Below are 23,248 nucleotides of genomic sequence, written 5' to 3' on the forward strand. Positions count from 1 at the left end.
AAACAACTGTGTTTCCCGTTATGGTAGCTTTGTGGCCATGCACCAAAATCTTTTTTTTTTTTCCTCAAAGCTCCTCATTCAAACAAAGGTAATTGGTTTCCCATTCTATCATTGTTTCAGGACAAAAGATGGAAGTGAATTTCTTTTCCATGCAAGAGATGAGGTAAGATATCCCTCAACCAATAATGTAAACAAAACAGCCAAATCCAGAGGCCATGCAAGCTTTAAACAACTTCTCATGTGACTTAATGTAGCACAATCTGTGTATTGAGCCTGCAGTCTTTGTAAAACCAAGCCAATCTTTTGCCATATTGGTTCGAAAATGCACAATGATGACTGTGTGGCGATTCTGCTGTTGATGCCTCACTCTGGCTCCATTTCTTGCTTTCATTGTCTGTCTGCTGTCTGCCGTAGGATGATCTGAAGGGCTGGGTCTCAAACATCACCAAAAGTATCAACGAGCACGAGGAGATCGCCAAGTGGGGTCAGCCCCAGCCTACTACCTCTTCCACGGACGAGGGCACGCGCCGCGATGCCAGGAAGTCGGAAGCAGAGAAGTCGGAGCGGGGCGAGAAGTCGGATCGCGACCGCGACCGGGTCTCCGAGCGGTCCGACAAAGGCGAGAAACCAGAGAAGCGCACGGGGAAGAAGAAGTGAGCCTGGATCCCGCTGGGTTCTTTTCTTTTTCTGGAGGGGGGGAGGATGGGTGGGCGCCAAGATCGAGAGGCAGGAACTCAGAAGGCAGAGGGAGGAGAGGGGGCTGAAGAGTGGTTTTGCGTCGCGAAGAGAGTGTGTGTGTGTGTGTGTGTGTGTGTGTGTGCGTGTGTGCGTGTGTGTGTGTGTGTGCTTATGAAGGGAAATTCTGGCCCTGTCCCCCTCCGCTGCTGCCTCTCTTAGGGCCGGTGGGGCGTCGCCTGGAAAAAGGAGGGACGACAGTGTGGGATCTGCGTGACGTCATGGAAACACACACATCACTGTGCTCTCGCGGTCCTCCTCTCGCTCTGTCTCTCTCTGCCTCCGTCGCTCTGAGCATGGGGACGCACGTCTGACTGGACACCCTGCCTGTGTCACAGTCCCATCTGTCGGACGGCTGATGTGCTTTGGCCCAGGCACAACAGAGCGCCCCTAGTGGTGTGGAGCCTCCCTGGGCCTGAACAGTGTCGCGTATAGCTGGTAGTGTTAAAAGCGTTGCAGTTGCAGGTATTACCAAGAAGTAGCTCATGACATTTGTTTTGTTTGTTTGTTTGTTTATGGTTTGTCCAAGAAAAGATTCAAATGCGTATGTATCTGTCTTTCTATTTAACAACTGTATGTCTTGACATCTTATCTATTCAATCCCAAGCAAGAGAATGAATATATGCCAAAATGATTTGTTTTTCTGAAAGAGTGGCCTTTTGTTGGAGAACACGTGCTATTTAGTTACTTAGTAGTGTGTATTTGTTGGTCTTGTTTGGGCATGTGTGTATTTAAGTGTGTGTGTGTGTGTGTGTGTGTGTGTGTGTGTGTGTGTGTGTGTGTGTGTGCGCACATGTGTGTATTGGTGAGTACATGCGTACATGCGTGTATGTATGTGTGTGTGTGTGTGTGTGTGTGTGTGTGTGTGTGTGATGTGTGTGTGTGTGTGTGTGTGTGTGTGTGTGTGTGTGTGTGTGTGTGTGTGTGTGTGTGTGTGTGTGTGTGTGTGTGTGTGTGTGCATGTGTCACAGCTCACCACATCAATGGTGTTCATATCTCAGGTTTGTGTTAGCATCCTGTCTCTCATCTCCGACTCCTCTGGTCTTCCATGCATGGCTGATACCACTGACCAACTGTTCAGTTTCAGTCCAACACTTCACAAAGGGCATATCATTTTCACAATAATTATCAGAAAGATCCAAGAATAGGAATGAAGCTGAAGAATGAAATAATGTGTTTTGATGAGGTTGATGATCGCTCAATGGACAGCATATTCCACAGCCATTGCAAATTCGCAATTGTGAATCTGTTATTATGTGTGTGTGTATGTATGTGTGTGTGTGTGTGTGTGTGTGTGTGTGTGTGTGTGTGTGTGTGTGTGTGTGTGTTGCATAACACAGTCAGTACATGTCTCCGTCAGTGTTTATATCTTAAAAGCTCCCAAATAATCAGCACAGCAAAGCCATATACGGCCAAAGGGTTTGTCGTATTGTAAAACTGTGGACAAATCCATTTGGCGTTCACTCATATCAGGACGTTGCACTGAGATGACGAACACAGCGTAAAACTGTGGCCTGTCTGACCACTCACAGATCAGACTAGATATGCAAGGAGGTCACCGGATTGAGACGGTTCCTGAAGAAGCGAAGCAGCTTTTGTTCTAGTTTGTTTTCTTTCATTGTTCTCTAAAGTATGCATCACGGTACATGCGAATGACAAAACTAAGGTTTACTGCATGATTGACCCACCTCATCACCATGGTTACATGCAACATGCATCTTGTCAATGTGTTTTTTTCCCTCTCTCTCCCACATACACAGGATACTGTGCCATACACAGCACGGATCACCAATGTGCTTTTTATAAACACAGTGGGTGTGTTAGGTTCTGGTGAGGAACAACTATAGTGGTCTGTGCAGGCACCCATAGTTAGGTCACACAGGCATGGTAAACAAAGCCATGTTGGTCAGCCGAAAGCTTGCACTAACAGGGTCACTGGTCATCACACTGTTAATCCGTCTCCTCTGAGGTTTTGTGTATGAGGGGACCTTTTGCACTCACTGCAGTTCTTTCATGCCTGACAAGAGCATCTCTTGAGTTTGTCGTGACTTGTATATAATGCATAACTGTCATTTTTAAGTGGACATGCAGATGTTTCAAATGTTATCTTACTAATGCTGAGATACAAAAAAATGAGCAATGCAGGTCTTTTTTGTTTGTTTGTTTTTGCAGAGTAACATCCATGTAACACACTGATAGCTAGACCAGAGTGGAGTGACCTCTGTCTAGGCCCACGTGCTCTTTTTTGTCTTCTGAAAGAAAAGTGTGTCTCTTTATATCTGTAAATTAAACATTTTTTTTTATCTCAAGCTGCATCTAGCTACAGCAATTGCATTGACGTCTCAGTCTAAAATGGAATGACAGTCACATGTGTTTTTTTTTTCCTCATTCAAATTTGCGGGGCTTTCCTCATGCAAAGCGGGCAGAGGTGTCTTTTCATCTCTTGACGGGATGCTCTTTCTGATTCCCCTTTTCCGTTTCATTTCTTACTCTAGTTTTTTGGTACAAAATCCTATTTTTTATGCGATGAGTCTCTCCCGTGAAGGAGGGTATGCAGCTGAGCTACTTATATCTGGTCAGAAAGTGGGGAAAGGGGGGACGGGAGCAGAGTGTGTGTGTCAACAATGCGAATAGAGAAATTTATGCAACTTTTACTTTGCACTAAATTGCTACCCCATTGCACAGTGCTATCGCTTGGAAAGCTGTGGTGCCTCAGGGTCTGAGAAGAGGGAATGCCATGGCAGTTTTTTTCTGGGTTAACAGCGAGGCTTTAGTTCACTGCCTTCAGTAACAAACTACAGTTTCATCCTGATTTATTTATAGTTATGGCTTTTAGTGTGGATGTTATATAGGGAAGACACAGGTTCCCCTCTGTGTTTTTAGTAGGGATGTATTATTAAATACCCCACCCGAGCTATGTTGTTCTTCATAAGTTCAGCTCGAAGGTTCAATAGGATGGATCTCTGGAAGTGTGGTTGGCTAACCGTCATCCACTTGAGGAATATTTTTGTTTTGGTTAAGCCTACATCTCATGGTGCATTTTTAATACATAGATTTAGCATGCAAGTTAAAATAATATTGTAACCAGCAAGTCTAGAGATACTTGTCATCTTACAGAAAAACAGCGATTTGGTTCACTGCCCTTCCTAACAAACAGGTGCAGGCGGTAACGCGGGACTCAACAGAAAGCACAATTTTATAAAGTGTCTGTAATTCCAGAAGGTGAAGTGATCGAGCCTTTCTCTCACTGCGGTCCTTATCAATACCTCCTATTCCAGTCTTGACCATCAGCTGCGTCCATAGGGGCCTGATGTGGCCGTCAGGGATGAATGCTACTCTCACTCAGACTATCAACAGAACTCTGATTGACTCTCTGATTTTTGCCAGGGAATGAATTGTTCTCCCTGGTGCTCTCTTTGTTGGGCAGGATTGCAGTGTCTCCATTTATAGCCACCTCCATGTTCTTAGTCCAGTGAAAAAAAAAATCCTGTGTCTGAATCGATAGAAAGGGAGCTTAAGCTGACTGAGACGCTCACTCTTGTCTGTCTCCCGCGAAACACTATATGTCAGTGATTTCTGAGCTAGTGAGGTCTCTTTAGTTCATCCGATGGCTGAACATTGATGGGGAGAAGAACAGTCAGTCCAGAGCCTCTGACTCATCCCTCTGCTGTCTAGACCCTGAAGCACCACCCTTTGAAGCTCAGTGGTTTGATGACCTGTACAAATTGTAATTGCTTAAAGTATTTTCTCTAAAGGAAACAAAATGATTTTTTTTTTGTTTGGTCGGTTGGTTTGTTTCTGCTGTTACATTTAAGGAAACGGTGGGTTTTAACAATTTTAAAATATCAATGGGGGAATTTTATTTGTAAAAAAAAAAATGTAATATGAGTGGTGGATGACGATGCAAACCATGATGAATTGGGTGGAAAGTTGCATGAATTACATAGTCCTTACTATGATACAGCTCTGCATGTCTAATCGTCTCATCCCTTTGCTTACAATCACTGTACAAGGGTGACACAAGTTCAAGGAAATGGCGAATGAATGAAATGAACGAACGAACGAACGAACAAATGAATGATGTATAAAGCAGATCCAAACTTACAATCTTTGACTCTGTACAGTCGTTTCCTCTATAAATACAAATTGTGATATGTCAGTGTCCTTGTGGTTCTTTAACATCTTCAGACTTGATTTGACTTAATTGACACAATACACACTGAAACAGATTCATGAAAAGATAAGTGATTGTATGTCTCCACTAAAGGGCCCATTAAATGGGCAAGGTAAATGACCACTGCATGGTGACTCCCCTACTTTTTCTATTTCACTGTTGATATACAATAGCAGGTGAGACCCACCAGGATGGACAGCAAGCTCTCCACAGTTTATTGTTTATTAATATAAACAACACATTCTAGGAGGTGACAAGAGGTAAATAATTTGAGCTCTTTAGAATATGTGATGTTTTATATCCCCATAGGCTATGATTAGTAGCCTAGCTTCTTGAAGGACTTATATGAAATAAAACCATAGCCTATAAATTATATATGCCAATAGAGACCTATATTTTAAACCTATCATTTAACCCAATATGGATGATGGAAACGTCACACAAAATCAGTTCCTAGCTAACTTTTGAAAGTTGATGTTTCACATTTGCATAACAGTAGCCTAGTAGTACAAGGATACAAGGATACAAGGATACAAGGAAGTTTATTGTCACATGCATATAGTTACTGGAAGTAAGAAATGCAGTGAAATTATGTCTGGTGTCAGCCTATTTGTGCAAAGTGTGGGGGTAAAAAAGTGCAGTAGAAGAGGGTTTAGTAGATTAAGTGGCAAGGGCTGCATAAGAAAGGTGGGGAGGATTGGAATTGGGGGGGGCACCAACAAGGAGCACCTCAAGAGCAACAGGGGCAAGGAAAACTCCCTTACCAAGGAAGAAACCTTGGGCAGATCCACGGCTCAAGGGGCTAACCCAACTGCCAGGGGTCTTGGTGTGTGTGTTGGGGGATGACAGGGGAGAGATGGGGGGCAAAAGTGCAGTAGAAGAGGGTTTAGTAGATTAAGTGGCAAGGGCTGCATAAGAAAGGTGGGGGGAGGATTGGAATTGGGGCACCAACAAGGAGCACCCAAGAGCAACAGGGCAAGGAAAACCCTTACCAAGGAAGAAACCTTGGGCAGATCCACGGCTCAAGGGGCTAACCCAACTGCCAGGGGTCTTGGTGTGTGTGTTGGGGGATGACAGGGGAGAGATGGGATAGTGTGCTGTGTATGTGGGGGAGAGGGCAGTGTGCAATATGTGTGTTGGAGAAGCTTCCCTCATGAGACAATGTGCTGTGTATTGGGGACAGTGTGCTGTAAGTATGTTGGGGATGTGTGTTGGAGAAGCTTCCTGATGAAATAATGTGCTGTGTATGTAGGGGAGAGGGGGGCAGTGTACTGCAAGTATGGTGAAGGGACTTACTATTTCAAGCAGAGTAGGCCTACTGTATGTATGATGTATGTGAGTGATGAAGATGTGTGTGTGGGCGGGAGGGGAGTGTAGCAGTGACTGTGTGTGTGTGTGTGTGTGTAGTGTGTGTGTGGGTAGGTGGGGGCAGTGTGCTGTGGGTATGTAGAGATGTGTGTTGAAGAAGATCCTGAAGACAATGTGCTGTGTGTATGTAGGGGGCAGTGTGCAACAAGTAGAGGAGGCTTACTGTAGCAAGCAGTGTGCTGTATGTATGTGAGGTGATGACAGTGATGATGTAAGTGTGTGTGTTTTTTGTGTGTGTGTTGGGGATGGGGGTGGGGTGGGGGTGGGGCAGAAAGGCTAGGCAATCAAGGACATGGGTAGATGGAGGAGAAATCAAAATAATAAATAAAAAGTTCTATGGAGATGTGCAAAAGTGGGAGAAAGTCAGATATATGTGTGTGTGTGTGTGTGTGTGTGTTTTGACGTGTGATGAAATAAGAAAATAAATAAAAGGTCTGTAGCATAGGGTGAGGGATGTAAAAGTGCTAAAAGTCTTGTAGGGTGTGTGTGTGTGTGTGGGGGTTGTGACTACATAGGCGTCTTCTTGATTTCAGCGGTAGGAATAATCCATTGTTAGGATGAGAAGAGTCCTTCAGAATATTTTGGGCTCTTAGGAGTACTCTTCTGGAATAGATATCTTGTAGAGCAGGGAGTTGAGTTCTTATAGTACGTTCAGCTGAGCGCACTACTCTCTGCAGAGTACTACAATCTCTAACTGTGGAGTTCCCATACCAGGTGATGATGCTACCAGTTAGAACACTCTCAACCGCTGAAGTGTAGAAGGCCTTCATGATGGATGTAGAAACTTTGAATTTCCTTAGCTGACGAAGGAAGTAGAGTCGTTGTCTGGACTTCTTCAGAACATATTGAGTGTTAACAGTCCATGTTAGGTCTTCAGTAATGTGGACACCAAGGTATTTAAAACTTGTGACTCTCTCTACAGGTTGCCCGCTGATCATTAGTGGGTTGTAACTGTAGTTCTGCTCCTGCCTTCTGTAATCCACTACCATTTCCTTGGTTTTATTGATATTCAGTGTCAAGCTGTTAGATAGACACCACTGTGCCACCTCATCAACCTGATCCAAGTAGAGCTGTTCATTGTTGTTACTAATCAGGCCCAAGATCACTGTGTCATCTGCAAACTTGATGATGGAGGTATGACTGTAGGTGTTGAAACTACAACAATCACCCAATCAATAGGCCTATGACATTAAACAAAAAATGTTGATTCTAATTGTCTGTGAATGACTGGTTCATCCACTAGTGAATGGTACAATCTATCACTAGATGGCGTTCGTTGACTTTCTTCTAGTTGGCACTTTAAAACATGGTCTGTCAGATGACGTGGCAGGATACGTCACTTCCTACGTTCTGCAACTGACGTGTCTAAAACAGTTGTGGGAAAACCCTGGGAGGGAATATTTGGTCAGGAGAAGTGACTGATTGTTTTCCCTGTAGACGAAATCAACTACAGAAGTTGACGTCGGATTTATAATTTATTAACTATATATTTTATTTCTATGTTTTGAGAGTGTTATCTATCCTTGTTGTGATTAACTTGAGTCCTTGTCGGCAAGATGTTGGATTTCTTCGCCATCTTCAGTAAAGGGGGTATAGTGTTGTGGTGTTTTCAGGGAGCTGGGGTTGCTGAGTCTTTTGCTGGACCTGTCAACGCTCTCATCCGATCTGTCATCCTACAGGTAAATCTAGTAGCACATGTGATGATACAAGTAGAAATCAGGTCGTCATCACCCGGTCTGCCGCCGCCGCTAACCAAAACGTGCTAACAGCTAATCTGCTTACTTGCTAACTAGCTAGCGTGCAAAGTTCGTGTTGCAATCACTGCAATTTAACTAGCTAGCAAACAAACTAGCAGGTGCAGCCACATTACCCACTGCAATATAGTTAGCCATCAAAAGGAATAAGTGATTATATAAGTTAGTGCCTTTCATAGACTTGACGTTAGTTTGACTATTAAGCGACCAAACATATGTAGGCGTCCAGTCGTAAACTGTATTATTGACGTTGACGCAAAATAACAGGCAACTACTATACTATACCTACTTATACGATAAGGCTAGTGTTGTTGCTCAGTCTTCGTTTGGCAGCTTAGCTTACATGAACGTGAGCCTTCGTGCCAGCTCGCTGCATGCTGTTCATGTTGCGCAATTCTTGCTTGTAATGGGTTCTACGCCACACGTCAACCAACGTTAGTTTATACCGGTAGAGCGATCAGCTGAACCTACAATGACGGGGTTTAAAAAGCACTTTTGTTCTTTTACACATAACTTTGACTGTGAAATAGGGTTTAAATCTCATTGTTTTCGTGGGGGGCTACTGGACAGTGATTCACGACTTTACGGTTAGCTCTTACAAATCACAGACACATTCTGAACAACTTGTAAATGCTAATGAAGACAAAGTGAACTACATGAATTTGCTCATCAAAGGTTACTAGTTACAGTCTCAGTCGCTTTGGTGCTTTTCTCAGATCAGAATGAAAATTCTCATAACTAATAGTTCAACCTCTACAACATTTAGTCGTTTGTGCACATCATAGTAGCAATTTCTCCTTCCTCTGAACAAATTGCAAATGCTTTTGTACATGTATCAGTTGCTTTCGTACAATTCTCTGCTGTTTTATAACATTATCATTTGCTTATGTCATGTCAGTCAAAATGAACTATACTTATGGATGCTGAATAGTCATTCCCAATGAAACTAATAGTCTTCATTTCATTGCTTGAGTTACATACAAAATTGTTGAACTAGTTATCAAATTCTGTCACAATGCTGTAGAATTGCAAAGAGCATACAGTAAAAATGAGTGAAACGTATAAGTGTCTTGTACTCACTTACTCCCCTAACTACAGCAATGTGTAACTTTACTGTAGTTTTCAAATGGCTGTACACGTAGTGTATAGTGCTGTTCTGAGCATGTTCAGGTAGTGTCACAGAGTTCTGACCCTTTTTTTTGCATTGGAAAACACTGAGAGAATAAACAGTTATAATGAAAACATGACAAAGCCATTTGACTATCTTGTTAATAAACAATGGTGTCAAGACTTCTCATTTTGATGACAATGGCAGTTTCATTGACATGAATATTTGCTTTTGAGGAATGGACTATCCATTTTTTTGCAGTTTTCACTAGTTGTTTAGAGAAATGCACTAACTGCTTGTGCAAATGTTAATAGTGATGTGAGAAAAGCAGCAAAGCGACTGAGAAAAACTGTAAAATTTCGTCTTCATATTTCATGGCCTTCAATTGTTTGTTGTAGTTGGATTCAGTTGTGTAATTGATTTAAAGCAAGTCCTACACTGTGTTCTAACATCCCCGTATTCTCATTTTAGGAGCGCAGCGGAAACAATTCCTTCAACCACAATGCATTGACTCTAAAATACAAGCTGGACAATGAGTTTGAGCTTGTGTTTGTGGTAGGTTTGTCTTTTTTTTTATATACATACATATATATATATATCCTCATTTATTTGGTTTGATAGCAGTGGTACGCTATCTACACTGCTTACTGTTATTATGACAGAGTCTAGTGAGGACATGCTTATACAACTTGGTTGATTTACTTATCTGTTGTTACAGGTGGGTTTTCAAAAAATCCTCATGCTGACCTATGTGGACAAGTTAATAGACGATATCCAACTTCACTTCAGGGATCGTTATAAGAATGAACTCGAGCAAAAGGGTGCTATTAAATATTTGATCAACGATTTTGAATTTGGAGATGATTTTGACCAGCTTCTCCGGTGAGTTCCCTAGGCCTCTTCTCTCTTTTCTCTTTTCTCAAAGCAATGAAGTAATCTGGCTAAATCACTTAAACACCTGGTGAAGACAAGAGCTCAGAGGAACCATGCTGATACGTTTCTGACTCAAAACATAACACCACATGAGGTCTAGTTGTAGAATGAGAAAGTCTGTGCAATATCTCTCTGTGCATCTAAAGCTAAACGTGTGTGTGTGTGTGTGTGTGTGTGTGTGTGTGTGTGTGTGTGTGTGTGTGTGTGTGTGTGTGTGTGTGTGTGTGTGTGTGTGTGTGTGTGTGTGTGTGTGTGTGTGTGTGTGTGATACAGCGAGGCAGAGGAGAGCAGCAGGGTGAAGGACCCTGTGGTCATGAGGACCTTCACACAGTCCCAGAAGTCCCAGAAAACTGTGAAGTCCATGATCGAGACAAAGGGAGGGGACAAGGGCAAGGAACATGGTGGCAAGAAGAATAAAAATGCCAAAAAAGAAGGTAGTGACCAGGATGCACGCACGCACAGATATGTTGCTAGGACGCACGCACGCACAGATATGTTGCTAGGATGCACGCACGCACAGATATGTTGCTAGGATGCGACGCGACGCATTGCAGATATGTTGCTAGGATGCACGCACGCTACACAGATATGTTGCTAGGATGCACGCGACGCACAGATATGTTGCTAGGATGCACGCGACGCACGCACAGATATGTTGCTAGGATGCACGCACGCACAGATATGTTGCTAGGATGCACGCACGCACGCACAGATATGTTGCTAGGATGCACGCACGCACAGATATGTTGCTAGGATGCACGCACGCACGCACAGATATGTTGCTAGGATGCACGCACGCACGCACAGATATGTTGCTAGGATGCACGCACACACGCACAGATATGTTGCTAGGATGCACGCACACACGCACAGATATGTTGCTAGGATGCACGCACACACGCACAGATATGTTGCTAGGATGCACGCACGCACAGATATGTTGCTAGGATGCATGCACGCACAGATAATACAGTAGCCAGATGAACGTCTTCTGCATAACAACTGGAATGTTGCTAGCCATGTTCAGCTACTACATACATGTACTCAGTCATGGGAAGTTATGACAAAACACAAGAAGACACTTTAGCTAATGCTCACTTCAAACAGTGACATGGTTTACTTGTGGAGGTGTTATGCACACCCACACAATTTGCTATTCAATTATGTCGTCAGATGCCACTATATACACAACCGGGCAAAAGTTTGGGGTCACATAGAATTTTCCATTCCACTCTATAATAGACAGAATAGCTGCTGAGATCAGTAGCATTGTTTTTTTTTTTTTAATCAGGGCAGCAGTTTTCAGATTTCAGATTCAGATCAGCTTACATAATTGCAAACAGGTTCTCAACTGTTGTAGAAAAAAATGGCTGATCTTTAATGCAATGTCTACATTGCCCATTATCAGCAACCATTCACCCAATGCTCAAAAGGCACATTCTGTTTACTAATAATCTGATATCATTTTAAAAGGCTAACTGAGAAAACATTGGACACCCCTTTTGCAATTATGTACATTATGCACATAATGTAATCTGAAAACTGCTGCCCAATACTTCTGATCTTAGCTGGTATTCTGTCTATAATGGAGTGGAATGGAAATTTCTAAGTGACCCCAAACTTTTAAACGGTAGTGTACATACATACACAACCCACCCACACATACAGTATAGTTCATATAGACATCCATATTCAGACTCACAAAGTGGGCTAAGAACTTCTCGTTCTTTCTGGAAACTGTGACATTTTACAATTTCTAATTGACCCCAAACTTTTGACCGGTAGTGTAGATGGCAAACGTTAGGTGACTGCTGCAGTCCCGTAGCTTTGCGTGCGTGCGGCTGGTGGTGTTATTGGTGCGCGTGTCACATCTGTGCTCTTCTGTAGCAGAGGAAGGCGCGGGAGCTGCACCAAGCAAGTCCCCGCCCGCTTCCAAGAAGGCGGTTGTCAACGGCAACCAGGAGCTGACTAAAGAGGAAATCCTTCAGAGGAACCGGGAGGAGATGTTCCGCAGGGCGGTGGCGAAGAGTGGCAGTGCCACCAGGTATGACGTGTACTGATGCATGAGTCTCACACACACACACACACACACACACACACACACACACACACACACACACACACATACACATATCATGCACAGAGGCAAGCACACACACTCACAAGTATAACTATACAAAATATACATAGGAACATGTACTGATGCACGTAGATATATGAACCTGATTCATACACACACACGCACATCGAGTATGTTTTGCACATGTAGTGATGCTTGCAGATGCTTCGAGATCAGAGTTCCAACACATGCACACAAATGCACAGAGACCAACACACTGTAGTAGACGCGCACACACACACACATTCACACAGAAACCCTCTCATGTATGAAATCTTCTCTGGCCAACCTCGTGGACACTGCTGGTCATCTCTCACAGATCCCCCAAGCCTCTGAAGGAGAAGGAGAAGACCAAGAAGGCCAAGGTGAACCGTGTGTGGGACAACTGTGGCACCAACACCAAGGAGCTGGACCACAGCAAGAGCAACGGCTCCCAGGAGGCAGACGATATGGCCAGGGAGCAAGCTGAGCCGGTACGTACGTCAGCTTAGGAGTGAGGGGACTGTGAGGGTCTGCATCGAACTGTTGGGCAGTGGCTTGGTCAGCCTCTAGTAGACATTTGCCTTGTGGTTTAGTGATGCTGGGGCGCGTTTCCCAAAACCATTGTAGCTAACTAAGTTAGCAACTTTGTTGGTTGCAATGTAATTTCCCATTGCCAAACAAACTAAGTTGCTAACAGGTTAGCAACTATAGTTTTGGCAAACGCGCCCCTGATTGGCTTGTGGTTTTTAGTGATGCTGATTGAGTTGCCCATGATGCTTTGCCCTTCAGGAAATGCAGCTGGAGTCCATGGTTGGTGACTTGAGAGACGTGGATTATGAGTCCAGCGAACCGGAGGAAGAAGAGGAGGAGGAAGAGGAGGAGAGAGTGGTCGTCACTGAAGCCAGCAAGAAAGGGTGAGGAGCAGGTGTTATTGTTTTGTTTTGTGCTAATAACGTCTTACTCTCCATTTGCACCACTTGTCCCCCAATTTGTGTAGTTTTGTACCATTCAACTCCGAAGAAGCGTTCTGTACTTCAATTCAATTAAAAAAACTTTATTTATCCCCGAGGGGCAATTTTCTCTATGCAGGCATAGTGACATGTAAGACATAACACAACATATAAGACAGGACAAAAGAAAGAACAGGACAGACAAAGAAAGAACAGGACAGACAAAGAAAGAACAGGACAGACAGGAGTGTAAGGGATTAGTCCCAGGAGAAGATGGAGGAGGGTGCTTGGAGCATATTCAAGTTCAAAAGGCGAATAGCCTCAAAAGTAAAGGTGGCCTTCCTCCTACTTGTCTGTACCTGTTCCTCCTTCTTGTCTGTAAACCTGTGTCTGAGTGTGGTATGTGGTGGTGATATCAGTCCTGTACTTGTCAGTAAACCTGTGTCTGAGTGTGGTATGTGGTGGTGATGTGCGTGGTGGTGATGTCCTTCCTGTCTCCTGCGCAGGGCCAAGCGCGGTGGCTTCGGCGGGATGTTCGGGATGCTCAAGGGCCTGGTGGGCTCCAAGAGTCTGAGCCAAGAGGACATGGAGCCCGTCCTGGACAAGATGAAGGACCACCTCATCGGTACGCTCACCTACGCCATACTCCGGATTCGCTCCACAGAGTGGTCACATTTGTCCACTGACTGCTCAGCTTACATAGCGTGCTTGTGTTTTTTTGTTGCTACCAATTTAAGGTTTGAGTTTACAGAAGAACAATCAAGTAGAATACAAAAATAGATTATCCTAGTCTGCTGATGAGTAGTATTTTCCTATATGAAACCAATCAAGATACTAATCAGTATGTGATAAACAACTTCGAGTTTATACTGTATTAGTTGTAATGGCTGTTTTGGTGTGTCTGACTGTTTTATTGATAAGATACGATTTGGGTTTATTTGTATTTTTCTGTCTCCAGCTAAGAATGTAGCAGCTGACATTGCTGTTCAGCTTTGTGACTCAGTGGCCAAGAAGCTGGAGGGCAAAGTCATGGGCACCTTCACCAGTAAGTACACCGTGTACACACACACACACACACACACACACACAGAGACATACACACACACAGACATATGCACGCACGCACACACACGCACATACACATACATGCGTATCTTACATTTTAATTCTTTATTTAAATCCACCAATCAAATCAAAACACGCACAACACCTGCACCTAAAATCTGAAATGTTGGATGTTTAGATTTGTTCAGTGTTATGTGTGTATCGGCTCATCGTTCCCTGCCACGTGCTAGCATTTTCCTTACATCTGAGAATTCACTCGCCTGAGTACACACACACACACACACACACACACACACACACACACACACACACACACACACACACACACACACACACACACACACACACACACTTCCAACCACATGCTAGCATTTTCCTTACATCTGAGAATTCACTCGCCTGAGTACACACACACACACACACACGTTTCCAACCACATGCTAGCATTTTCCTTACATCTGAGAATTCACTCGCCTGAGTACACACACACACACACACGTTTCCAACCACATGCTAGCATTGACCTTACATCTGAGAGTCCGCTCGCATGTGGGGAACAACTGGCCTTTCCCTTAGCGATAACACACAGATAAACCGTGCTTATCGAGGCCCTTGACCAGCGCAGCCCCGGACGGCCTGCAAAACAACCTGATATAGAAATAAGATGGCTCTAGAGCATGTGGCTCTCTGCCTGCTGGCCAGCTCAGTAGCTGACTTGTCCATGGAAATGTTAGACATGGTCGAAATTCTATTTTAATGTCTCCCTGCATGCAGAGGTTATCACATCGAGCTAAAACATTGATCTTTCAGACTTTAGATTTTAATCCGAGGCTGCAGACCAAATGAATGAGTTGTCCACCCTAGACAGTGTCCTGAGAGGAAAGGCACCCAGACACAAACAGTAGTAAACACTGTTGGTCATTCTGCGGTTTCCCAGCAGGCCCTTGCGCTAGCCGACTGTGATATTTGTGTGTGTATTTCAGTAAGGCCTGACGTGGCATACCACTGGACTGTATTGTATCCATCTGTGAAGTCATGGCTTCGACAGTACTGTTCATCATTTATGTGTCTGTGTGTGGCAGCCAGTCTCTTTGAATGTGTCTGTGTGTATCTGTGTCTGTGTGTGTGTTTTGTGTGTCTGTATCTGTGTGGCAGCCAGTCTCTTTTTGTGTGTGTGTGTGTGTGTGTGTGTGTGTGTGTGTGTGTGTGTGTGTGTGTGTGTGTGTGTGTGTGTGTGTGTGTGTGTGTGTGTGTGTGTGTGTGTGTGTGTGTGTGTGTGTGTGCATCTTCACGTAACCCGTAATCACATAATTTGTACATCTGTCCTTTTTGAGGCAGCCTGAGCAGTAAAGCAGGCTATGTCTGCTGCGGGTTTTGTGTGTTGCGCGTCTAGCCTGTGTGTATGTGTTTGTGCATGCTCCTAAAGCTGTGGCCTCAACTGTGTGTGTGTGTGTGTGTTTTTATGATGCTTGTCTAACCCGTGTGTGTGCTGAAGCGGTGGCCTGGAAACTAAACCAGGCTGTGTGTGTTTTTTGGTGTATTGGTTGCTTGTCTAACGTGTGTGTGTGTGTGTGTGTTCCTGCAGCTGTGGCCTCGACCGTAAAGCAGGCTCTGCAGGAGTCTCTGGTGCAGATCCTGCAGCCCAAGCGCCGTGTGGACATCCTGAGGGACGTACTGGAGGCCCGCTCCCAGCGCAAGCCCTTCGTCATCACCTTCTGCGGCGTCAACGGCGTGGGCAAGTCCACCAACCTCGCCAAGGTCAGACACCTCCACCAACACCACCTGTCCCAGCCATCCTCCGCCCTCCATTCACCTCCACCCTCCCTGCCTCTTCAGAGGCCTCCAGCCATCCTCCACCCTCTCTGCCTCTTCAGAGGCCTCCACCATCCTCCACCCTCCCTGCCTCTTCCTCCATTCACCCAGAACAGACGCTCTGACCGGGCGATACACACAGTTGCGTGAGTTGCAGTGCTGGAGATGCATCCCGTTCACTTTGGCTTACGTCATCCATTGCCGAACTGAATTGTGGGTCCGTCGCGTTGCTCCCGTCCCCGTTGAGAAGTTCAGCTGTTGCTGCACCGACGGACGGCACCAGCCAATCAAATTACGGTTATACTTCAAGTCATTTGCATAGCTACCGTCGGGAACATCCACTGGCATGCGTTGACGGAACGCAACTGTGTGTAGAAGCCTTAATGAGTTGTAATGAGCATTTCTGACGTACCGTTCCAGTTACATTATCCCCTCAGCAGCAGCAGAGCAGAGGAATCCGAATCATTGAAATGGAACCCAAAAGGCATTGGCACAGTTCTCCATCTAGAGTCGTTGGTTCTTCCATGTTCTGAACTCTATGGTTATCAATGGGTGCCATTCATCTGCATTACAAAAGGCCCCTGGAAGTCCCCATAGTTTCACTTCCTCTTCCCTCTTTGACAATAACTGAAATGTGGGCTATACAAACGTATGGTTGTGTGACGGTGTACACATACAAGGTACATACTGCACCTGCAACTTTGTACCTCAGTTAACGATTTATGTTTATGGTTACTTGATGCGTTTATCCAAAGCCGCTTTCAACATAGTATGCTAATAATGATAAACAGACAGTGAATGGTACACTATCAGTCATTATGTTAATTAAAGTTGAATGGAAATGTGAAGTTTTAATTGATCTTGTTATTGCTGTAGATCTCGTACTGGCTGATCGAGAACGGCTTCAGCGTGCTGATCGCGGCGTGCGACACGTTCCGAGCGGGGGCGGTCGAGCAGCTGCGGACCCACCAGCGGCGCCTCAACTCGCTGCATCCTCCGGAGAAACGCGCGGGCCGCCACGCCGTGCAGCTCTTCGAGAAGGGCTACGGCAAGGACGCCGCCGGCATCGCCATGGAGGCTATCGCCTTTGGTAAACACCCACCGGCTACATACCCCACCTAGCCTTTCTGCCCCTCTCCCCACCCCAGCCTTACTGCCCCTCTCTCCCTCACCCCACCTAGCCTTACTGCCCTCTCTCCCCTAGCCTTACTGCCCCTCTCTCCCCCACCCCACCTAGCCTTACTGCCCTCTCTCCCCTAGCCTTACTGCCCCTCTCTCCCTCACCCCACCTAGCCTTACTGCCCTCTCTCCCCTAGCCTTACTGCCCCTCTCTCCCTCACCCCACCTAGCCTTACTGCCCCTCTCTCCCTCACCCCACCTAGCCTTACTGCCCTCTCTCCCCTAGCCTTACTGCCCCTCTCTCCCCCACCTAGTCTTACTGCCTCTCTTTCCCCCACCCCACCCTACCCAGTTCTACTGCCCCTCTCTACCCTACCCAGTACTACTGCCCCTCTACCCTTTGCTCACATAATCGGTATAATGATATTTTGTTGTTAGTTTGACTATCTGCAACTAGTTATGTCATGGCACTTCATCTTATGTACTGATGTGTCTAGTCCTGTGTGTGTGTGTGTGTGTGTGTGTGTGTGTGTGTGTGTCCGTCCGTGTTGCTGGTGTCCCAAAATGAGATGTCAGGTTCACCTTGTCGTGCAGCCTTTGCACCTTGGCAGGGGAGCTGTCCTAATTAGGCTTCAGAGGGTTCTGCTGGCCCTGTTTCCAGCCACAGACTAGGCACTCAGTGTGTGTGTGTCTCTGTGTGTGTGTGTGTGTCTCTGTGTGTGTGTGTGTGTGTGTCTCTGTGTGCGTGATTGTGTCTCTGCGTGTGTCTGTCTCTGTGTGTGTGTCTCTCTGTGTGTGTGTGTCTCTGTGTGTGTGTCTCTGCGTGTGTGTGTCTCTGCGTGTGTGTGTCTCTGCGTGTGTGTGTCTCTGTGTGTGTGTGTCTCTGTGTGTGTGTGTGTCTCTGTGTGTGTGTGTGTGTGCCTGTGTGTGTGTGTCTCTGTGTGTGTGTGTGTCTCTGCCTGTGTGTGTGTGTGTGTGTGTCTGTGTGTGTGTATCTCTGTGTGTGTATGTGTGTGTGTGTGTGTGTGTGTGGTCTCTCTGTGTGTGTGTCTCTGCCTGTGTGTGTGTCTGCGTGTGTGTGTCTCTGTGTGTGTGTGTGTGTGTATCTCTGTGTGTGTATCTCTGTGTGTGTATCTCTGTGTGTGTATCTCTGTGTGTGTGTCTGTGTGTGTGTGTGTGTGTGTGTGTGTGTGTGTGTGTGTGGTAATAATGCTATAGTACAGTTTCTGTGAATCACTGGAAATGCCTCAAGCAACAACCCAACTATGTAACCAAAACACATCAATACATGTTTTATCAATGTGTGTATGTGTGTGTGTGTTTGGTTCTGGTTATTTACCTGGTAATCTAAGTAAAAGCATATTTTTCTAATACTGTCTGTCTCTGTGTGTGTGCGTGTGCGTTGTGTGTGTGTGTGTGTGTGTGTGTGTGTGTGTGTACCCTTGGCCCAGCTCGTAACCAGGGCTTTGACGTGGTGCTGGTGGACACGGCGGGACGCATGCAGGACAACGCTCCGCTGATGACCGCGCTGGCCAAGCTCATCGCCGTCAACACCCCCGACCTGGTGCTGTTCGTGGGCGAGGCCTTGGTGGGCAACGAGGCCGTGGACCAGCTGGTGAGTGAGCTCCGTGTTACGATCCGTGCTACAATCTGTGCTACTCGTGCTACTTTTACTTTGTGCTACTAGTGCAGTCGGTTTGATCCATGAAACAAGTAATTTCCAGAGATCTCCTGCAGATGGCGCTGTGTTACATGCTGCCTGAGTTTGTATTGACCACCATAGACCAGGCAGTCCTGTTTTGAGACCCGAGTAAAAAGTTTGCATTCAAAGCCAAGTGCCATTGTGTGACAGTGAGATCCTATTTAATTTTATTTTTGCTTATCCATGACTTACTGTTTATCTTTAATATATAAGATATAATATATAGATTTAAGATATAATCTATAGTAGTTCTATGGTAGTTTTTTTTTTTCTATGGTGTTCTGTAATACCTCTATAATATCCTGTTCCTGTGGAATGGAAATGTATTTATTTAAAACAGGGACAATGCACAAATAAACATTAAACATCTTGTAATACAAGAGAATATGTCTTGAGCCAGGTTATAGCAACAATGATCTGGATTGTCAGTGTGTTCATGGGGTGATGGGTGGTGTGGATTATCAGTGTGTTCATGGGGTGGTGTGGATTATCAGTGTGTTCATGGGGTGGTGTGTGGTGTGGATTATCAGTGTGTGTTCATGGGGTGATGGGTGGTGTGGATTATCAGTGTGCTCATGGGGTGATGTGGATTATCAGTGTGTGTTCATGGGGTGATGTGGATGGATGGGGTGATGGGTGGTGTGGTTGATCAGTGCATCTGTTCTGTCCTCCTCCAGGTGAAGTTTAATCAGGCACTGGCTGACCACTCCATGTCTGATAGGCCCCGCCTTATCGATGGCATCGTCCTCACCAAGTTCGACACCATTGATGACAAGGTGAAGCTACAGGGCAGGGGTGGGGGGTGCAGGGGTGATACTTGACTGCCTTTCCTATCTTATTATTTCCTGTGAAGCACTTAGTGGCCCTTGACTGTGAAAAGTGCTATGAATAAAGTTGACTTACTTAATATAGCCTCACCCTTCTGGTTACATCTACAAAGCCATCAATACACCCTCACTACAGACATCCTCATTGTTTTGAGTCCGTGTTTCCCATACATTGACATATTTGTTGCGGCCCACCACAATATCAACATTGACCACCACACAATGATTTTCCAGGTTGTACTAAATTGTGCTTAAATCTGGTTAGCATCATAACCAGCTGTGCTAATTTGTTAAAAACTGTTGCATTCAAGTTAATTCGGCAAACCAACCACCACAAATGGAATTCAGTTGTCTGGGAAACACTGATTGTGTCATTATGTGTTTAGTGTTTTTGAGGTCAAAATGGCTGACCTATCCCTTCCACTCTTCTGCTCAGGTTGGTGCCGCTATCTCCATGACCTACATCACCGGTCAGCCAATTGTGTTTGTGGGCACTGGGCAGACCTACCACGACCTGCGCAGCCTCAACGCCCGCGCCGTGGTCAGCGCCCTCATGAAGGCCTAAGAGACGCCCACCGCCCTAGCAGGATCTCTCCCACCCACCCCACCCCACCCCACCCCACCCTCATGTCCGTCCCTGGCGCTCTGAAACCAGATCTTGGAGGGCCACCATGTGTAGAGGATTTTTCAATTTCTCACGAGTCAAGCCAACCACCTGATTTAATCTGATTTATCCAAACATGGTCTTAAGAGTACCACAATGATGAAGTGAATACCATAAAGCGATGTTTGTCATTCTCCCTCCAACAAGAACATCTGGATTTAGAAATGAATACATAGCTATATTTATTTTATTTTATTCCCTCTTACTTGTAGTATCAAAATTGAATTGAAAAGTCTTAATTTTTTGTCCAGACAACTAGCCCATTAGAATAGGTGAGCATCCATATTTAGGTGCATCCTGAATTTGAAAACATGGTGGCCCTCCCTATCTTCCTCCTGCAAGATGTAGTAGTCCCTGATACTCAATGACTGAACCCCCAACCCCCCTGGAAACCAACCAATCCACCAGCCACAGTCCCGATGGCGGCCAGTGTGAGGCGCTCTGCCCTGCCCTGCCAAGAGGCCATGCCAGATCTCAGTGGCCCCTGCAGACCCTGAGACCACACTTCTCCATCGGTCTGATGCCCCGCCTCATCGCTCGGACGCTTCTCATGCATAGCAGCTTTCACCCAGCCGCCATGGAGGAGGAGGAGGAGGGCATGAGGACTTTCAGCAAGCAACCATGTCACGCACGCACACACACACACACACACACACACACTTTTGTTTCCCTCCCTCCTGGTTATGATGTGGGGCCAAAGAAGTATATGTGCAGTTTTGATAGCTCTTTATGAATAAAAAAAAATACAAAAGAACGAGTAAAACATAAATACCTGGATATAAAAAAAACAAACAAAAAATAAAACAAAGGGTAATATATTCCTCATTTTATTTTGTTTATCTTGTCTGAGTTATTTGGCATTAGCATGAAGTCAATGTGTTACAGGCCTCCGTATATAACCAAGCAAAACCGAGAACGCACATTTAGGTTAAGATGTGACTATTGCACATGGCGTCGTCCACCAGTGTTCATCACACCTGTGCCTGTTACTGGCTTGTTCAGGGTCAGCAGCAGGTCAGTCTTGCTGAATACTCCTCATTCAGTCTGCCCCCTCTCTCCAGCGAGCTGCTGAAAACTGCCTATTTGACCATAGTGCCTATGCTCCCACAGCCCCATGATGCATCTGACACTGCATGGGCATCTCTACTGTCTGTTTTCTTTCCTTGTTGTGTTCATTTGAGTCTGGGGGAAAAAAGAAAGCAAGACGTCCACTACTCTTTCCAAAGCCCTCCCATCTCAGAAGAACCCTCTCTCTCACTCGGCCACTCAATCTCGTCTGTCCTCTTCCTGGTCTCCGTTCTGTGCTCGATGGCCTGGATGGGGAGACATTCCTATTCTAGAATGTTCTGGATGGGAAGAGATTCCAATTCTAGAATGCTCTGGATGGGGAGACATTCCTATTCTAGAATGCTCTGGATGGGGAGAGATTCCTATTGTAGAATGTTCTGAATGGGGAGACATTCCTATTCTAGAATGCTCTCTCCTCCATTCATGTCTGTCAGGTCACAGGTGACGAGAAGAGAAAAGGACCTGATCTACTGACTCGACTCACAAAGACAATTTGACTTGGAAATGTATGACAATGACGATGCAAAACCAACAACCCGAACCTCCACAGCCCAGGTCATTTGATGGTGAGACTTCTGGGACATCTCAAACCATCAGTCTTAACCCCTTTTCTCTCGTGCTGTCCAGCCGTGTCTCGTTTTCTCACTTATTTCCCTTCCCAACCTGTTACTGCTCAGATTCCATATTAACTACTGGAGGCCCTTCTCTTGCTTTAAGTTCTTACTTTCTCTTCACCCCTCATTCACGTCTGTTTTCCTTTAAGGCATGTTGTGCAACTGAAACATTAATCAAGAGTCTAGTTTTGGCAGGGATCAAAAATGAATGTACCTCTTCTGTTCTTCAGTATATTTTAGTTGATGTGATGGAATAGAATGGAAACCCATTGATGGTAAGCTTGCCTGGTGAAAATTGATGCCCGGCAGCGAAAGCAGCAAAATAAGTTAGGTAAATTCTTTGAATGAAAATTATTTGGGGGGGGGGCAAAAAGTTGTGGTTCTGACATTGTAATTTCGTTCATGTACTAACTGGAAGATGTTTCGAACAGTATTATGACTCAAATCAGAGATGAGGAACACTGATGTTGTGGCATTACCCTTTCATTTTTTTTTTTCTTGTCCATTTTGACCCCTGACCTGACTGTCCCACTTTGATTTGCAGTAGTGCAACATGCACAGAGAGCAACATAAAGAACATTTTGTCATAATTTATGAGAATGTACAAACATTTCTTAAATAAAGCTGCTGTTATAACCCATGACTGTCGGTGTTATTTGATGCCCATCCAAAGTGTCATTTTCAAAGTACGTAAATTACATTACACAGCTATTTCCACTAGTAGAAAGTACAATCCATGCAGAGTACATACATAAAAATGTCTTCTATAATTACCTCCTTGCACCACTGATATTAAATGTCGCTGAACTATAAGTTTATATGCTCTTTTAATCCCGTGAGGGAAATTTGGTCTCTGCATTTATCCCAATCCATGAATTAGTGAAACATACTAAGCACACAGTGAGGTGAAGCTCACACTAATCCCGGAGCAGTGAGCTGCCTGCTACAACAGCGGCGCTCGGGGAGCAGTGAGGGGATAGGTGCCTTGCTCAAGGGCACTTCAGCCGTGCATACTGGTCGGGGTTCCAACACGGCTGCCCACAATGAGGACAAGGATGTGTTTTACTATATATTAAATAATTTGTGTATATACTAGTCTGGAAATCCAGACCCAAATCTAGAAAGATTTAGTCTAGTTATGAATAATGAAAATGCCCCAACTCGAGGGGTGGCACCAAGCATGCATTTGAAAATATCACTGTACACAATTGGATAACACTGACCATTGTTTACTGACTGATTCTGAGTTCAATT

The 23,248-nt window shown here is 45.1% G+C and overlaps 2 protein-coding genes across 10 annotated transcripts in view; both read left to right on the forward strand.

Annotated features, from left to right (window-relative positions):
* The window catches only part of LOC125308793 (spectrin beta chain, non-erythrocytic 4-like), a 95,141-nt gene extending 94,451 nt beyond the window's left edge, over positions 1–690 (forward strand). For all 7 annotated transcript variants that reach the window (XM_048265390.1, XM_048265391.1, XM_048265393.1 and 4 more), the window contains 2 exons: positions 121–163; positions 415–690. In XM_048265390.1, coding sequence (XP_048121347.1) covers positions 121–163; positions 415–657 — 286 coding nt within the window. In that variant the 3' untranslated portion in view covers positions 658–690. The remainder of the gene's footprint in view (positions 1–120; positions 164–414) is intronic.
* A 6,929-nt stretch (positions 691–7,619) lies between these two features.
* On the forward strand, positions 7,620–22,634 carry srpra (SRP receptor subunit alpha). Of its 3 annotated transcripts, none has more exons than XM_048265398.1 (14): positions 7,621–7,956; positions 9,611–9,694; positions 9,858–10,021; positions 10,346–10,506; positions 11,960–12,116; positions 12,511–12,664; positions 12,963–13,087; positions 13,630–13,748; positions 14,082–14,168; positions 15,774–15,946; positions 16,877–17,090; positions 18,571–18,734; positions 19,499–19,597; positions 20,085–22,634. In XM_048265398.1, the coding sequence occupies exons 1-14, from the start codon at positions 7,834–7,836 to the stop codon at positions 20,211–20,213; spliced, it is 1,953 nt and encodes a 650-aa protein (XP_048121355.1). In that variant the 5' UTR covers positions 7,621–7,833; the 3' UTR covers positions 20,214–22,634. The 3 variants fall into 3 exon arrangements, with proteins under 3 accessions (XP_048121357.1, XP_048121355.1, XP_048121356.1); XM_048265399.1 differs by having other exon boundaries at positions 11,963–12,116; XM_048265400.1 differs by lacking the exons at positions 19,499–19,597; positions 20,085–22,634 and having other exon boundaries at positions 7,620–7,956; positions 18,582–18,694.
* Positions 22,635–23,248: the final 614 nt, after the last annotated feature.

This window comes from Alosa alosa, chromosome 15, assembly GCF_017589495.1.
Source record: "Alosa alosa isolate M-15738 ecotype Scorff River chromosome 15, AALO_Geno_1.1, whole genome shotgun sequence".
NCBI classification, from domain to species: domain Eukaryota; kingdom Metazoa; phylum Chordata; class Actinopteri; order Clupeiformes; family Clupeidae; genus Alosa; species Alosa alosa.